General features: G+C 36.0%; 3 protein-coding genes across 3 annotated transcripts; 2 read left to right on the plus strand and 1 right to left on the minus strand.

Annotated features, from left to right (window-relative positions):
• Window positions 1-15: 15 nt before the first annotated feature.
• On the minus strand, window positions 16-3,070 carry LOC104742426 (signal recognition particle subunit SRP54 3). The gene is made up of 10 exons (XM_019243892.2): window positions 2,892-3,070; window positions 2,553-2,788; window positions 2,376-2,475; window positions 2,127-2,280; window positions 1,476-1,626; window positions 1,247-1,395; window positions 1,037-1,137; window positions 770-927; window positions 569-683; window positions 16-484 (listed from the first exon to the last, which is right to left on the minus strand). The coding sequence occupies exons 2-10, from the start codon at window positions 2,781-2,783 to the stop codon at window positions 156-158; spliced, it is 1,488 nt and encodes a 495-aa protein (XP_019099437.1). The 5' UTR covers window positions 2,784-2,788; window positions 2,892-3,070; the 3' UTR covers window positions 16-155.
• Window positions 3,071-7,419: 4,349 nt separating this feature from the next.
• On the plus strand, window positions 7,420-9,842 carry LOC104777806 (putative indole-3-pyruvate monooxygenase YUCCA10). The gene is made up of 4 exons (XM_010502129.3): window positions 7,420-8,226; window positions 8,443-8,676; window positions 9,269-9,394; window positions 9,504-9,842. The coding sequence occupies exons 1-4, from the start codon at window positions 7,618-7,620 to the stop codon at window positions 9,681-9,683; spliced, it is 1,149 nt and encodes a 382-aa protein (XP_010500431.1). The 5' UTR covers window positions 7,420-7,617; the 3' UTR covers window positions 9,684-9,842.
• Window positions 9,843-10,793: 951 nt separating this feature from the next.
• On the plus strand, window positions 10,794-12,146 carry LOC147947720 (uncharacterized). The gene has a single exon (XM_087507417.1). The coding sequence runs from the start codon at window positions 10,794-10,796 to the stop codon at window positions 12,144-12,146; it is 1,353 nt and encodes a 450-aa protein (XP_087363543.1).
• Window positions 12,147-17,788: the final 5,642 nt, after the last annotated feature.

Genomic DNA, 17,788 nt, shown 5'->3' on the forward strand with positions numbered 1-17,788 from the left:
CGATCTAATCACCTCTTTTGGTATAAACTCTTTTCGTAAAATTGGAGAAAAATTGCAAATATTTTACAAATGCAGAAGGGGGAAAACTCTAATAATGACAGCATAACAAGGTCGAGTTTTTGGGTATGCAAGAAAGAAAGAAAGTAAGATAGAAACTACTTGTCTCCACCACCGAACATTCCCATCATGTCCTTGCCGGAACCCATCTGCTTCATGAGACTCTGAAGACCGCCCATGCCGCCAATCTGCTTGAGCATCTGAGGCGGTAGGACCTTGCTCATGTGTTGAGCGTTCATGTTTCTCGAGAGTGCACTCATGTCTCCATTCTTTGGGATCTTGATCCCTTTCATCTTGCCCCATATCTTTGCTAGTCTCTTGTACTCTTCCAACATCTCCATCACTTCTCTTACTAGCCTCCCTGACCCTCTTGCTATCCGCATCATCCGTGACTCGTTAAACACTTTTGGGTTTGAGCTGTCCAATTCTACACAAACCCAACCATCACTTTCTTATTACTTCCTACTGAGAAACTAACTTTATCCAAATAAGATATATATTTTGTTCTTACCTTCATTTGTCATAGAATCCATCATTGTCATGTATCGTTTTATCTTCGCCTGGCTTTCTTTCTCATGTCCTTTCGGCATCATTTCAGCACTCATTCCAGGAAGCATGGAGAAAACCTACACACCAACATCACAAACATCGTTTTAATATATAGCACCTCGTACGAATTCAGCTTAAGTTATATTTGACAAGAGATTCTGACCTCTTTGAGTGGGCCCATGTTCAGTATGTTCTGGAACTGGTCGTACATAATTCTCAGTGTAAAGTTACCCTGAGAGAGCTTTTCCAGAAGTTCAGGCTGTTGATCTTTAGGTACCACCTCTTGTAGCTTATCCACGAATCCAGACCAATCACCCATTCCTGTCGTACATATAACATATCAAGATTCTGAGTCAACAACCCATTTGGAGGGAGCCTTTGATTACTCCTACCAGTACTACTAATCTTCAATCAATGCCATGAAAGTTACCTAAGAGACGGCTGACAAATGGTTTGACATCAAACACTTCAAACTCATCCATGTGCTCTCCTGTTCCAATGAATATCACAGGACTTTTTGTAGCTGCAACACTAACAAGATGAAAATGGATCACATTTACATGTCCAACTTGGAAACCCGCAAAATTTTCATACTGACATTTCGAGTACATAGACACCTCAGTAGCTATATAATACTTACGCGCTAAGAGCTCCACCACCCTTGGCATGGCCGTCCATCTTAGTAATAATTACAGCTCCAACAGCAACACTTTGCTTAAATGCTTGAGCTTGGTCAAATGCAGCTTGACCAATACTGCTATCCATAACAAAAATAACAAGATCTGGTTTCTGTAAAGTGAAAAGACCATGATCAGTGCCTGCAGCATCAACCAGGAACAAACAGAATACTTCAAAACAACAGAGCATACCGTTGCTTCAGCAACTTGACGCATCTCTTCAAAGAGGGAAGCTTCTTGTTTATGGCGACCACTGGTGTCAACAATAATAAGATCACAGCTTTCTTTCTTGAACCTGTCAACTCCTTCAACAGCAATTTTCACTGGATCGGATTCCGTGTAGCTGCAAAGAAACATAACTCGGCCTTAGCAATGCTGCTGCTACCACAGTAGTTCAGTCAATTCCCTAAGTACGTTTCAATCAAGTAAATCCAAAACTACAGGTCGAATAGTTGCAGTGAGTGCAAATAAAAACAATAGATAACACAAGACCTCAGAATATCCATTTAGCATACTGTTGAACTGTTTGAAAAAGATGATCCTTTGATAGGATGGCACTGAGTAATAATGTCGAAGTAGAGCGCAAGAATAGAACAGAGAAAAAGGCTTAAAGAAACTCATTAAGGTAAGTAGCACGCAGAGAGCTAGAGAAGTCCTTTTCGGAGCAACTTTTTGCAGCTACTGACCTAAACCAAACCTATTTCATGAATTTTGAACCTTGCACCTACATTTTCAAAGACACTCCTCTACGGGGCCTAATAGTATCCTTTGTAAAAAACTAATAGTAAGATATAACTCTTCATACTTAGGGAACACCGTAGAGGGGTTGACTTGATTGAGTACCTTCCATAAAACGGGATCTTAGCCTTGGTGGCATTCTGTTTCAGCTGATCGAAAGCACCAGCCCTGAAAGTATCCGCACACACTAGAGCTGGCTTGTAACCTTTCTTCTGATGATAATAAGCATACTTGGTACAAGTTGTCGTCTTTCCAGCACCTAAACCACAAATCACAAAAAAATTGGATTACATTAGAAACAAACACACCTGACTTGGACCCAAACCAGAGAAAAAACATCTTACAAGACCTCACCTTGTAATCCGACAAACATAACTACACTAGGTTTGGCCTTTTTAGGAGCAAATGCAGGCTTCCCTGGATCCAACATCTTACATAGCTCACTGAAGATAGCCTGAGACAAAACATTACAAAAATCATGACCAATTGAATCACAATTGAATCAAATTCCAAAGAAGAAAAAAATGAAACCTGCTCAATGATCCGGCGCTTGTTGTGGCCAGCTGCTAGATCTTCAAGATTAACGATCTTCTTGATATTGGTCTGCATCTCTTTCACAAGGGGAAACGAAACATCGGACTGAAGCAGAGCACGAGTGATCTCGTTCAAACATTCATTCAAAGCCTTCTCATCGATGATTGTCACATTGCTCATCTGCTGTATCGCGCGGGTGATCCGCCCGCCTAGCTCCGCCAACACCATCTTCGCTGCTTTGCGAATTCAACAAAGATCGAAGCAATTTAAAAAAAAAAAAAACTTTATCGAAGGATAAGAATCAGATTTGGGAATTAGGGTTTTGATCAGAGATACCCTTTGGTCGCGATTGAGATAGAGGAAGAAGTTGAAATTTTTGGATTCAAGGATCTTAATTTCTAATTCCTAAATCCTTTAACCGGGCCGGTTAGGAACAGAAGCGACTCAAAACTTATAGGCCTAAGTAGCTCAACAGGCCCAATGGGTATAGATTCCCAATCACCATTGCGATTTGCGAAGGCGAGTGATTGTTTGAGTGCCAGTTTTTTAAGGTTGGCCTAGGACCACGGGCTAATATTTTGAATAAATAATTGATATTTGTTGTTTTTTATATAATATTAAAGTGTTTATATATTTTATTGTATTTTGCAAATATTTATAGTATTAGTTAATGAATAAATATGTGTTGAATTTGAAACAATTGTAAGTTTATATTTTATTAAAAATAACTGAATAGTTAATTCCTTAAATTTTAATATATATTATTTAGTTTTGGTTTTTAAGTTATTTTTTCGGATTAAATAATTAAAATATCGATAAATATTTAGATATTTATTATTATCATATTTATTGTTAATGATAAAAATAACAAATATTAGGATATCATTGAATCTACGATCATATTCATATGTAACATTATGTAAAAATTGCATTTGGATATTTCAATAAGAATTTGAAATCTAAAGAGGGACACTTGCCCTTTAATATTAAACATATATATATATATATATATATATATATATATATATATTCGCTATTTGGCATGTTTTTAGTTTATTGTTGCTATGAATTTCGTTTTGAAAATATTATCTAACATTTTGTTAACTCGAAAAAAAATCATGGAAAAAGATCACCAAATCTACAATTACATGTAACTTTCCGTAAAAATTACATTTGGATATTTCGACAAAAATATTTAAACCTAAAAAGAACACTTAACTTTTAATATTAAAAAATTTTATTGTCGTTATTTGCCTTGTCTTTAGTTTATTGCGTTATTACATGAAGGTGTTTTTAACAATCTTATTTATTATTTGGTCAACACGACAAAAAATATCATAAGACATTAAGATCATCGAATCTACTATCTTATTACTTTCCGAAATATTGTATTTGGATGTTTCGACATAAGAAAATCAAACCTAAAAGGCATCACTTGTCCTTTCATATTATGAATTTTTACATTGTCGACCTGTCTTTTGTTTATTGTCGTTATTACATGAATGCATTTTTGAAAATATTATCTATCATTTGGTTAATGTGACAAAAAAAATCATGGGACATAAGATCAAAAATCTATGATCATATGTAACTTTGCATTTGGATATTTGAAAAAGAATTTTAAATCTAAAAGGGAACACTTGCCCTTCAATATTAAGAAATTTTGCATTCTAGTTATTTGACATCTTTATTTTCTTTTTTGATTATATATGAATAAGTTTTTTGATATTTCATCAAGAATGACATTCTTACATATTTTTATTTGTTGTACGAAGAATGTCACTGTATATTTTCAACAAAAAATTTACACCTAGTTTCCTATTTAACTCTTAACTCAAAGCTCATTTTTATTAAATTCAATTATCAATCATTTATTTCTTAATTTGGATGAAACGTGTGAGAATGACACTCATTTAAAGGAAACCGTATATTTACTTTACCTTAATCATAAGATCTCCAGCGGTGGGTGCTGTAGTGATACAGAAGCCAAGGAGGCGTTAAAAGTCTTCTTCATCCAGAAGAACTATCAAAGGATTTTTCCAAATATAGTTTCACATTATGTACCCCCATACACTCTTGTGCACAAGGGATGCAAAACATCAACAGCTTTCTTGATAGCAGAGGAGTCCCTCAGAATCTCGAATGCTGATAATACAATCAAACGATATTCGACATACTGAGAACTTCTGATGGATATAATGACACAATACTTCTTTTTTAGTTCTCGAATAGTCTCTCGAAGTTGAAGATCCGCACACGGTGTTTGATTATAAAAGATCATTTCAATTTTCACTTGTTTACACTCTCGTTCTTGTCCCAAGACATGGTGCTTATTTTTGCACCAGCTTCCGGCAGTATTAGCAATTTTAACATATGTAAAGCTTTCACCTACACACACAAAAAAAAAATGGGTTTACGTAGGTAATTCTCAGTTTTAGTAGGTTTGGTTTATTGTTTCCTTTTCAGAGCAGATTTCATGTAATTTTGCTAATTAATTATTTGATTTTCGAAGCCATTCTCAATTTCATGTATTTTAAACGTATTAAGTTAGGTTTGCTTTTCAGAGCAGATTTCAGGTGCTTTTATTCTCTCGTCATTTTTAAGTTAATGTGTTTGTTAACAATATTATTTACCACTTGGTTAACGCTAAAAAAAATCATGCGACATATAAGATCATTGAATCTATGATCATATTCATATGTAATATTCTGTAAAAATTGCATTTGGATATTTCAATAAAAATTTGAAATCTAAAGAGGGACACTTGCTTTTTAATATTAAATATATATATATATATATATTCGCTATTTGGCATCTTTTTAGTTTATTGTTGCTAGTACATGGATTTCTTTTTGAAAATATTATCTAACATTTTGTCAACGCGAAAAAAAAATCATGCAAGAAGATCACCAAATCTACAATTACATTTAACTTTCCGTAAAAATTGCATTTGGACATTTCGACAAAAAATATTTAAACCTAAAAAGAACACTTAACTTTTAATATTAAAATTTTTTGTTGTCGTTATTTGCCTTGTCTTTAGTTTATTACGTTATTACATGAAGGTGTTTTAACAATCTTATTTATTATTTGGTCAACACGACAAAAAATATCATAAGACATTAAGATCATCGAATCTACTATCTTATTACTTTCCGAAATATTGTATTTGGATGTTTCGACATAAGAAAATTAAACCTAAAAGGAAACACTTGTCCTTTCATATTATGAATTTTGTCTTTTGTTTATTGTTGATATTACATGAATGCATTTTTGATTATATTATCTATCATTTGGTTAATGTGACAAAAAAATCATGAGACATAAGATCACAAAATCTATGATCATATGTAACTTTGCATTTGGATATTTGAAAAAGAATTTTAAATTTAAAAGGGAACACTTGCCCTTCAATATTAAGAAGTTTTGCATTGTAGTTATTTGACATCTTTATTTTCTTTTTGATTCTATATGAATAATTATTTTGATAATACTTGTAACAATCTGTCCTGTGGATCCCACTAGCCCCCTCCCCCCCTAGCTTGTCCCTATAGAGCCCTGGCCTTGAAATATGTCAGAATGACACTCATTGTAAAATTAAGAGAGTATTATTTATCTTTTTGGTAGAGGCGACAAAAGATTCATACGACAATTAAGATCATCGAATTCACGATCGTATGTAACCTAAAAGAAACATAAAAAAAAAAATTAAATATTGAAAAGCATTATAATAGAAAATGTGTAAATTACAAAAAAAAAAATTGTTTTAACTCATAAAAACAAAAAGTAAATGCTTTAATATTCAACATTAAATAGTGTTCAACGTTAATTTGTTTTGAAATAACAAATAAACCTTATTGGATACTTGGATAAATAAATAGATCACTAGTAGATGAATACAATTACAATGTATCTAGTAAATCAACATGTGTCACTTTGTTTGTGGTTAAAAATATGTGTCACTTTAATTTTGAAAGCTTTTTATGAATTTAGAGTTTGATTATTCAATATTTCAATTCATTGAGAAAAAAATATATACTTTACAAAGTTCCAAAAAATGGATGAGTACAGAATGATATATATAAGGAATTAGATAACATGTGTCACTCCAATTTAGAAATATTGATTAGTGTATTTGAATGAATATAACTGTCATAAAAAAAATTAGATACAAAGAACATATATCAGTTTCTTCACAAAAAGAAAATGGAGGAAAAATGTCAAAATGTATATATTAATAATGGAGAATATATCATCACAATATTTTTTTAAAAAGATGATTGCACTTATTTTATAAAAATTGACTCTACATTTTTTAAAATGTATAGTTAAAAAGACAAAGTACTTATGCGTTTGTCTATAAAAGTAAGTATATAAAGATGGTTAATTTATCATTTAGCTAGCTATTTTCAATATATTTGTATATTACGTACTTAGTAGTTTTAATTCTATAGAAAGAAATAATAATAACATGTTGACACTTTTCGACACATGCCACTCAATCTGATAAATTATACTAACAAATTTTATCATCTTAAGCATTTTTAGTATTTTTATAATATAGCAAATAGGAAAATACTACTAATACATTAGTCAAATGAATCAGCAATTTATATAAAACAGAAATATATGACCATCCTCTCTGTCAATTCACCATTCGAAGTAACCACGTGGATCATATTTCATGTAACGTCATATATAGTTACGTTTTTTTAACCTAATGTGTTTCAAAATTGTGGTGATCTGTATGCTAACCCCAAGACTTGTTGATGTGCACCACTTAACTAAAATAGCTCCAAAATAGCAAACAAAATCTTGCCCTCTTAAATACCATTCACCAGTGGCTTACAGATGGTGAAAATATATAAAGATGCCTTAATTTTATCGTTTTGATTTTTGAAAATATCTACACACATATATCCATTTCCAAAACTAACATTTTTTTCACTGATACATATCCCCATTTCCTGATACTCTTGTATAAATAATCTCAAACCACAATCGAATGAAGAACACACAGTAATCACAAATTAAACAAACCAAAGAGAATCTTTCAAACAATATGGAAACCGTCGTGGTGATTGTTGGAGCTGGACCAGCCGGTTTAGCAACATCTGTTTGTCTAAACCAACACCTAGTCCCAAACGTGATTCTCGAGAAAGAAGACATCTATGCATCGCTTTGGAAGAAACGAGCCTACGATCGTCTCAAACTTCACTTAGCCAAAGAGTTTTGCGAGCTGCCTTTCATGCCACACGGCCGCGATGTTCCCACCTTTATGCCCAAAGATCTTTTCGTCAACTACCTTGACGCTTATGTTGCCCGTTTCGACATAAAGCCTAGGTACAACCGTACCGTGAAGCTCTCAACGTTCGATGAGTCCAATAACAAGTGGAGGGTAGAGGCGGAAAACACGGTGACCGGAGAAACCGAGGTGTATTGGTCGGAGTTTCTGGTGGTTGCGACCGGGGAGAACGGAGATGGGAATATTCCCATGGTGAATGGGATTGACACTTTCCCCGGCGAGATTCTGCATTCGAGTGGGTACAAGTCCGGTCGTGACTTTAATGGCAAAAATGTTCTTGTGGTCGGTGGTGGAAACTCCGGTATGGAGATTAGTTTTGATCTTTGCAACTTCGGAGCAAATACGACCGTTCTCATTAGAACCCCGGTAAGTAATTAATCTTGGTTTTGTCTTGTCATAATCTATTTGTAATGCATGAAAGTTAAAGATTGTCATGCATGTGTGGTTGTGGTCAATTCATGGACAAAAACTTGTTGTAAAAATATCATTATGATTTGTATCAAGTTACAATATGATTTGTGCATTTGAACATTAAATATATGTATGTATAACATTAGGGTTTCACTCTTAAAATCTTTGCAGAGACACGTGGTGACTAAAGAAGTGATACACTTGGGGATGTCATTTCTGAAGTATGTTCCGGTGACAATTGTCGACACAATGGTGACGACTATATCGAATCTTGCGTACGGAGATCTCTCCAAGTACGGACTCTTCCGACCAAAACAAGGTCCTTTCGCAACTAAACTCTTTACCGGAAAAGCTCCTGTTATTGATGTTGGAACTGTTCAAAAGATCCGCGATGGCGAGATTAAGGTACCTATACCCTTTTTGTCCATTAAATTTTATCTTCACCTTAATTGATTTCTTACTTATATTATATTTTAATGCATATAAAGTATCAGTTATTTTGTTTGTCCCAAAAAAAAGTATCAGTTTTTTTTTTGTCCACAGAAAATGTCAGTTCTATTTTTCATTTTTGGTCAAACAATGTCAGTCTTTTAAAATTTGGTTGTATATGAAAACACTTTTTAGGAGGAAAGAAAAGGGTAATTAATTTGTGTAAAATTAATTTTTCCAAAAGACACAAAAACAAAAACAAAAACCCTCAATTTTAGGTGTTCAGAAACCTCACTTTTCAAACCATGGCAATTTTATTTTGTACAATTCTAATTTATTTTCATATCAGACAACTGAAAGCATTTATTTCAGGCCAAATTACTTTTCTATCATACTGATTTCACACAAAGTCACAAATTAATGATGATAAAATCTCATAGAATTTATTATTGTACTCCATCTTCCATAGTTAAAAGCTTCTTGATTACTAAATTTTTAATGATATATATGTGGTAGATTTGATTGATTAAATGGAAACATTATTAACTAACTAATGCAACTGCATTAGGTTATCAATGGTGGGATTGGAAGCATCAAAGGCAAGACCTTAACGTTCGAAAATGGACATGAACAAGATTTTGATGCAATTGTGTTTGCGACTGGTTACAAAAGCTCGGTCTGCAATTGGTTACAGGTACTATAATTTCTAACATAAGTAACCCAAAATCATCCAATTAAAACAAAATAAAACCGGTTGAAGAAATATGACAATGATGTGTACGTTCTTGTGAAATAATACACAGGACTATGAGTACGTGATGAAGAAGGATGGATTCCCCAAAGCACCCATGCCGAAGCATTGGAAAGGAGAGAAGAATCTTTACTGTACTGGATTTTCAAGAAGAGGAATTGCTGGAGCCGCCGAGGATGCTGTGTCCGTCGCCGACGACATCAGCTCGGTCTTGGCTACTATCAAAAACTGAAGCTGTATTGGATAACAAGGCAAAATAGTAAGACTTGATAAGAAAAAGAAAAAATAAAAACAGAAGAAGCATAGTAATGTATTGTTGTTGCTTTGGTCTAAGTCTATAATGCATGTATAAATTCACAAGATGTTAAATATGCGGTTGTTTTTTCTTTCTTTTCTTGGTAACATTTTTATTTCATTGCTATTGAACTGATTGTATATAATTACAATGTAATGCATTAGAAATAAATTGAGGAATACTATGTTTGGCCTAAAGATCAGCCGAATTGATTGTTATTACAGGAGGTCCAATGGTATTGAAGCTCCCTGTTTTACCAATTGGAGGGAAGAAGTCATGGAAAGATACTTCCATCACGCTTCCTCTGTCTCCCAGTTTTTTTTTTCGATTTGTCTTATCCTTTTTCACTTTTTATATGCATTTTTTTTGTTGCATCCTTAAGGTTTTCATTGACTACAATGACATGATCTTCTATTACGAAACCCTTCTCGCATCCTCTAACGTGGATATCGATGGAGTCAAAATAAAGTTTTTTTCTCCGGTCGGCGGTTTGCCTTTGGGGCCTGTTGGACCTTTAAAACTTCTGTAAATCTCTATATATATTGTTTGTTATTCGTGGCCTGTTTGATAATATATTTCTCTTGAGAGGAAAAAAAAGAAAAAAAAAAAGAAAAAAAAGAACAAAAAACAAAACAGAAGAAGAAGTTCAAACGTTTGCAACTTTGGCGGCGCCGTGAAACGCAAGGAGCTAGATCGTGCCGATCTCTCGGCTTTCTTATCCTCATCCGGCATCTCTTGGGTTTCCAGTCCAGCCGAAAAAGGCAGAGCATTCCTAATCGAGTTATGATTAGTGAATGGATAAGGATCAAACTCTATTTGGTGTTTTCCTAGTAGGACTAGGATTGATTTTGTTATATATATGTATGTCGAGCTATGACATTAACATATAGAGATTAAGAGTTTGAGAGAGGACAATTGTGAGAGAGCTTTAGTTTTGAGAGATTTTTTCTAGAGCTAATAATAAGAGAGTTATTCTTATTTGATATTTTGTTCTTTACACAACCTGCAACCTGCATATTTTTCTATATTTGGTATCAGAGCAAAACAATGACCGAAGGAGAAAGTGCTACTATGATCGCAAAACCAACAGAGGGAGGAGGATCTTCCTCCATCACATGTCCGATGCTAACTACCACAAATTACACAGTTTGGGCAATGAAGATGAAATTTGTGCTCAGAGTCAACAAAGTTTGGGAGACAATTGATGCAGAAACTATAGATGAAGAAAAGAATGACATGGCTATTGGATTATTGTTTCAATCTATCCCAGAGGCACTCATCCTGCAGGTAGGAGAGCTCGATACAACTAAGAAGATATGGTTAGCAATCAAAAACAGACATGTAGGAGCTGAGAGAGTTCGTGAGGCTAGACTACAAACGTTGATGACTGATTTTGATCGACTGAAGATGAAAGATACAGAGAGTATTGATGAGTTTTCTGGGAGAATATCCGAACTCTCCTCAAAATCAGTTGCACTAGGGACAATAATCGAAGAATCCAAGCTAGTCAAGAAGTTTCTTAAAACTCTTTCTCGAAAAAAATACATTCATATTGTCGCATCTTTGGAGCAAGTACTTGACTTGAACACAACAAGCTTTGTAGAAATTGTGGGACGACTTAAAGCCTACGAAGAAAGAATATTCGAAAATGAAGAACCACAAGAAGAACAGAACAAGTTAATGTATGCTAATATTGTCTCTAATGTTGATACGCAAGCAAGCTATTCTCAACATCAACATGAGTACAACGGAAGCTACAGAGGAAGAGGCAGAGGAGGAAGGTTCTCCTATCGAGGAAGAGGACGTGGACGTAATGGAGGAAGAGATCCCTCGCAGGTTACATGTTTTAGATGTGACAAGATGGGGCATTATGCAAGCAGTTGTCCAGATCGTTTGTTGAAATTGCAGGAAACTCAAGAAGTGGAGAAGGATACGGAAACTGCAGATGAACTTATGCTACATGAGGTTGTATTTCTAAATGAAAAGCGATGTGTACCTAGCAAATTCGAAACAAACACTGGAAGAGACAATGTTTGTTATCTTGACAATGGGGCTAGCAACCACATGACTGGAGATAGAAGATACTTTGACACACTCGATCTGACAGTCACAGGAAAAGTTAGATTTGGAGATGACTCTCGTATTGATATTAAAGGAAAAGGCACGATAGCCTTTGTTGATCTGAATGGAAAGCCAAGAAAGATGATTGATGTCTACTATATTCCGGGATTGAAAAGTAATATAGTCAGTCTTGGTCAGGCAACAGAAGCTGGATGTGACATTCGATTAAGGAACGGACACTTAACTATGAGAGATCGTGAAGGAAAACTTCTTGTGAAAGCAGAGAGATCACCAAACAGACTCTACAAGGTTCGAATGGGATTGAAAGATAATACATGACTCTACTTAACAGAAATAAGTGATGCAGGAAAGTGGCATGCACGGATGGGTCATGTGAACTTTGAAACATTGAATACTATGATTGAGAAGAAGATTGTTCATGGAGCCCTAAGGTTTACACTTGAAAAGGAACTCTGTAGTTCCTGTTTGCTTGGTAAACAAACGCGACGAGTTTTTCCACAGGCAACATCATATCGGGCAACGAAGAAGCTTGAGCTTATACACGGTGACCTTTGTGGTCCTATTACACCAAGTACGAGTGTTGGAAAACGATATGTTTTTGTCCTTATAGATGACTTCTCCCGATACATGTGGACGATCCTGTTACACGAGAAAGGAGAAGCTTTTGGGAAATTTAAAAGCATCAAAGCAATGATAGAAAAGGAGACAGAGAGCAAAATACAAACTTTGAGAACAGATAGAGGGGGAGAGTTTTTATCAAATGAGTTTAGAAGTTTTTGTGAGGAGAATGGCATTCAAAGACATCTCACAGCACCTTATACACCACAGCAAAACGGTGTAGTGGAAAGGAGAAACAGAACACTAATGGAGATGGCAAGAAGTATTTTGAAACACATGTACATGCCTAACTACATGTGGGGAGAAGCTGTAAGACATTCAACCTATGTCTTAAACAGAGTAGCAACACGGTCTCTTAAGGATCAAACACCGTATGAACTGTTTAGAGGTAAGAAGCCAAATGTTGATCACATTCGTGTCTTCGGATGCATCGGTTATGCAAAGGTTGATTCACCACATCTTAGGAAGCTTGATGACAGAAGTCGCATCCTTGTTCACCTAGGAACAGAACCTGGATCGAAGGCCTATCGATTGTTTGACCCTCTCACAAAGAAGATCAGTGTTAGTAGGGATGTTATTTTTGATGAAACAAAAGGATGGGACTGGAATGGTGTCGATACTATAAGAAATAATAATGAAAGCTTTAAGATTATGATTGATGAGTTTGGAAATAACGGACTTCAAGAGGATGTTCAGGAATCAGAGATAGAACAAGTTGGTGAAAACAGAGGAGTATCAGAGATTAGTGAAGTCAGAGTTGACAGTGAAGAGATGGACGAACAAAACGAGAATAATTGGATACCTGAAAGATTATCTCCCGTTATGTTAAGAAGATCCCAGAGAGAAAGACATGTTCCGAAATATCTTGAGGATTACGTTCTGCTAGCTGAAGAAGAAGGAGAGATGCTACTTTTAGTATTGAACAATGAACCAAGAAACTTTCAAGAAGCAAAGGACTCAAAAGAATGGATACACGCTTGCAAAGAAGAAGTTGGTTCGATTGAGAGATTGAAAACATGGGATCTTGTTGATTTGCCTATAGGAGCAAAACCAATCGGGCTTAAATGGGTGTTTAAACTCAAGAAAAACTCAGATGGAAGTATCAACAAGCACAAAGCTAGACTTGTTGCAAAGGGATATGTGCAACAATATGGAGTTGACTTTGAGGAGATTTTTGCTCCAGTGGCAAGAATTGAAACAATTAGATTGCTTATTGATCTTGCAGCAGCATATGGATGGGAGATACATCATCTTGATGTTAAAACAGCCTTTTGCATGGTGAGCTCAAAGAAACAGTTTATGTTTCACAACCAGAAGGTTTTCTAAAGGCTGGAAGTGAAGAGAAGGTATACAAGTTAAACAAAGCGCTTTATGGTTTGCGTCAAGCACCTAGAGCATGGAACAACAAGTTGAACACAATTTTGCTGGGCTTGAGATTTGTTAAGTGCTCGAAGGAACCATCTGTATATCGCAAAGAAGTTGGTGAGCACTTGCTAGTCATTGGTGTGTATGTTGATGATTTATTTGTGACAGGCACAAATTTGAAGATTATTAACGAATTCAAGAGAGAGATGTCATCAAAGTTTGAAATGAGTGATTTAGGCATGCTAACATATTACTTGGGAATCGAGGTGCTACATCATCAAGGAGGAATAACCTTGAATCAAGCTCATTATGCTCAAAAGATTCTTGAAGAAGCAGGGATGCGAGACTGCAATCTGGTACATACACCGATGGAGGTTGGTCTAAAGTTGTCTAAAGCTGAGAATGAGAAAGAGATTGATGCAACAATATACAGGAAAAACGTGGGATGTCTTCGCTACTTGCTCCATACACGACCTGATTTATCTTTTTGTGTTGGAGTTCTAAGTAGATATATGCAGAGACCTAGAGAATCTCATGGAGCAGCTATGAAACAATGTTTGAGGTACTTAAAGGGAACTACAGAACTCGGTTTAACATTTGGGAGAATGAGGATACCGAAGCTGATAGGATATAGTGACAGTAGTCACAATGTCGATCCAGATGATGGCAAGAGCACTTATGGACATATATTTTACTTAGGAGAAATTCCGATAACTTGGTGTTCACAGAAGCAAGAAGTCATAGCCTTATCTTCTTGTGAGGCTGAATTTATGGCCGGAACAGAGGCGGCAAAGCAGGCCATTTGGTTACAAGAACTGCTTAGTGAAGTTACCGGAGCTCCATGTGAGAAGGTTACAATACGTCTCGACAATCAGTCTGCAATTGCATTAACAAAGAATCCTGTGTTTCATGGCTGCAGTAAACCCATACATAGGCGGTTCCATTTTATAAGAGAGTGTGTCGAGAGTGGATTGATCGAGGTAGAGCATGTTCCAGGAAGCGAGCAGAAAGCTGACATATTGACTAAAACGCTTGGAAGAATTAAGTTCAAAGAAATGAGAGATCTTATTGGAGTTAGTGTTGTGAAGAGTGAAGTCAAGCTTAAAGGGGAGAATGTTGGTTTAAGCTTCAGAAGAACTTAAAGAAGAAAAAGGCAGAGCATTCCTAATCGAGTTATGATTAGTGAATGGATAAGGATCAAACTTTATTTGGTGTTTTCCTAGTAGGACTAGGATTGATTTTGTTATATATATGTATGTCGAGCTATGACATTAACATATAAAGATTAAGAGTTTGAGAGAGGACAATTGTGAGAGAGCTTTAGTTTTGAGAGATTTATCTAGAGCTAATAATAAGAGAGTTATTCTTATTTGATCTTTTGTTCTTTACACAACCTGCAACCTGCATATTTTTCTATACAGCCCTAGAGGCTAAGGGGTATTGAAACTAGGATTTTAAAAGATTTTGGATTTTAAAATCATGCAAAATAATTCACAATCCTTTGTTATTTAATCAAAAATTTATAAAAATTATATCAAATCTACTGATATTCAAACTTAACAAGTATTTTCAAAAACTAATTTTGAAAGATTTTGGATATATTTTTATTTGAGAAATATGAATGAACAATTCTCACCTGTAAAGGTGTTATTTTGAATTTTTTTTTTAAAGAGTTGACAAAGACGGAAATATATATTCTCATCATCACTCTCGTCCCAAAATGAACAAAGAAATAAAATAATTTTCCGCTGTTCTTCACTATCCCAAAACTGGGATTCTCTTTCCAACTTTAGATTGAACCTAGATTTCGATTCTCCAACCAACTTCATATCTTCCACACTTCTTCTTCAAATCCTCATACTCAAATACCAATTGATCCTCTGAAACTGCAGATGAGCTTTGAGGATTCCATTTCATAAACTGATTTGGTTTCCCTTGATATGCTAACAGAGTGAATGCAATCATCGTGTTTTGATGGATTCTGTTGAGATTAATGGCTAGAAGAGCCATCATCTTGAGGGAGCGTGTGGAGAAAAGATCTCACATCTGATAGATATGAAAGGACTTGAGTAATATATAAAGAGTTAGGGTCCCTCCACTCATTGCCAATTGGTTTTGAGTTGTAAGCTCATATCAAACCCTAATTTAACATGGTATCAGAGCCTACACACGCTGGTCCGTTAATTAGTCCGGCCCGGATAGAGGCCTGATCACCCCATTAATTGATGGCCCAAAGGAAGGCCCAATTCCATCGATATAGCTAAAAAAAAGAGTATTCTCTCGAGGGGACGTGATGGATTCTGTCGAGATTAATGGCTAGAAGAGTCATCATCTCGAGGGGGCGTATGGAGAAAAGATCTCACATCTGATAGATATGAAGGGACTTGAGTAATATAAAAAGGGTTAGGGTCTCTCCACTCATTGCCAATTGGTTTTGATTTGGAAGCCCATATTAAACCCTAATTTAACATGTTTTGTGTATTTGGCTATGCAACACCACCAATGATTTGTGTGCTTTTCTTCGTACTCTGTAAACACCTTTTTATTTTATTCCTCTTCTATTGTTAGAAACTAAAGACGAGCATGAGCAACTCATGAGACCCGCGTGTAAAATCCAAAAGATAGATAGAAGACAAGCACCCATGCACGAGAATCGAGGACCTCTTTCCAACCATACATTCCAGCGTCAGTGAGACCTCTGTTTGCCGGCGTCGGGGGGGGGTGAAAAACCTGCTTAACCTTTTTGCTATCTACCTAAACTTTGCCTTGTTCTCTTACTCTACTTCTATTTTCTGTTCCCCTAAAAATCCAAGCGAACCTTTCCAAGAAGTTTTATTTTCTAAGGGTTGCTTTACCGACGAAAGAGTTAATCGGTACTCTACAAGCTCCAATCTGAACCAGATCTTGGATGCATACCCGCTCGTGAACCCTATAATAGAAGCTTCAAAACAGTCCAACTGCTCCTCATCTCATACACCTAAGCAAGACTTCATCACTACATCTTTTGGCTCTAGATCTGGACCACCATCGACACCACCATTGCTTCCTTCGCACTGGATTTCTTTGATGGTAAGAGTTTCTCTTGGACCATCAGATGTGCCTTTTCCAATGGGAACGCCGACGACACACAACGAGCTTATAAGTTGGCGGATGGTTCATCATGGCGCCTTATCGCTGCGCGCCACTCCGATCCTACAGAACGGCGGCGAATCGTACTCCCACCACCCAACAACATCAACCCTTGGGTTTATTAGGAAGGGCTTTGCTTATCTTTGTGGCCCATTAACCCCACTATGGCCCATATCCAGGTTTGAATTCTCAACTACTCTGCTTTGCTTTTCTCTGAATCGTGTTTGCTTGATAATGGAGAAAAAGGTCTCCCATTCGGTCATAGGAACTCTGATCTTAGAGAAGACAAGCTTAATCAATCTTTAAAACCGTATGGATATTGCTAATAACCTATCACCGTTGTAAGTCTAAAGTTGATGCTTTGTGGAGTCTTGAACATTATGTGCTATCATACGTATCAAGCTGCTCCCCCATTCCCATTCCCTGATCTTGAACCGAATATGAACCCTCCCAGATCCGATGCCGATAAGTTTATATAAAACTCACCCTTTTTAGCACCCACTACTTCTGCTTGGTCAAGTCGAGGTCTCCTCGACAGCAGAACATTGGCTTTTTTAGAACGGTTTGATAGAGTTGTGCGTCGAAGCTCCCTTATTAGGTTTGGTCGGATGTATACAATGTGTAGGTATAAGGATGAACCTGAACCGACTGTGTTTTTGAACCTACTGTTTATACCCCTCAAACCCACTTCCCATCTATCGCCACTAGATCTTAAGCTTGGGTCTGTTGATAACTCCCATGGCCAAACTGACTACAAGTTTAGTGTGGATCTCCTTAACCTCCATGGCGTTGAGCTTCATGTGAGAGAGGACCCACCTGCTTTGTTACAGTTTGATTCCCATCCTCTG

This window comes from Camelina sativa, chromosome 3, assembly GCF_030686135.1.
Source record: "Camelina sativa cultivar CO46 ecotype springtype chromosome 3, ASM3068613v1".
Classification (NCBI taxonomy): domain Eukaryota; kingdom Viridiplantae; phylum Streptophyta; class Magnoliopsida; order Brassicales; family Brassicaceae; genus Camelina; species Camelina sativa.

Bases quoted from the DNA above. Each gene is read 5' to 3' on its own strand.
- LOC147947720 (XM_087507417.1), top strand. From the start codon at position 10,794: ATGACCGAAGGAGAAAGTGCTACTATGATCGCAAAACCAACAGAGGGA.
- LOC104742426 (XM_019243892.2), bottom strand. From the start codon at position 2,783: ATGGTGTTGGCGGAGCTAGGCGGGCGGATCACCCGCGCGATACAGCAG. The intron at 1,396-1,475 runs GTATGCTCTGTT...TTCACTTTACAG, and splicing joins GTCAAGTTGCTGAAGCAACG to AAACCAGATCTTGTTATTTT. The intron at 684-769 runs GTCAGAATCTCT...GTTGGTGTGTAG, and splicing joins ACATGGGCCCACTCAAAGAG to GTTTTCTCCATGCTTCCTGG.
- LOC104777806 (XM_010502129.3), top strand. From the start codon at position 7,618: ATGGAAACCGTCGTGGTGATTGTTGGAGCTGGACCAGCCGGTTTAGCA. The intron at 8,227-8,442 runs GTAAGTAATTAA...AAATCTTTGCAG, and splicing joins CCGTTCTCATTAGAACCCCG to AGACACGTGGTGACTAAAGA. The intron at 8,677-9,268 runs GTACCTATACCC...CAACTGCATTAG, and splicing joins TCCGCGATGGCGAGATTAAG to GTTATCAATGGTGGGATTGG.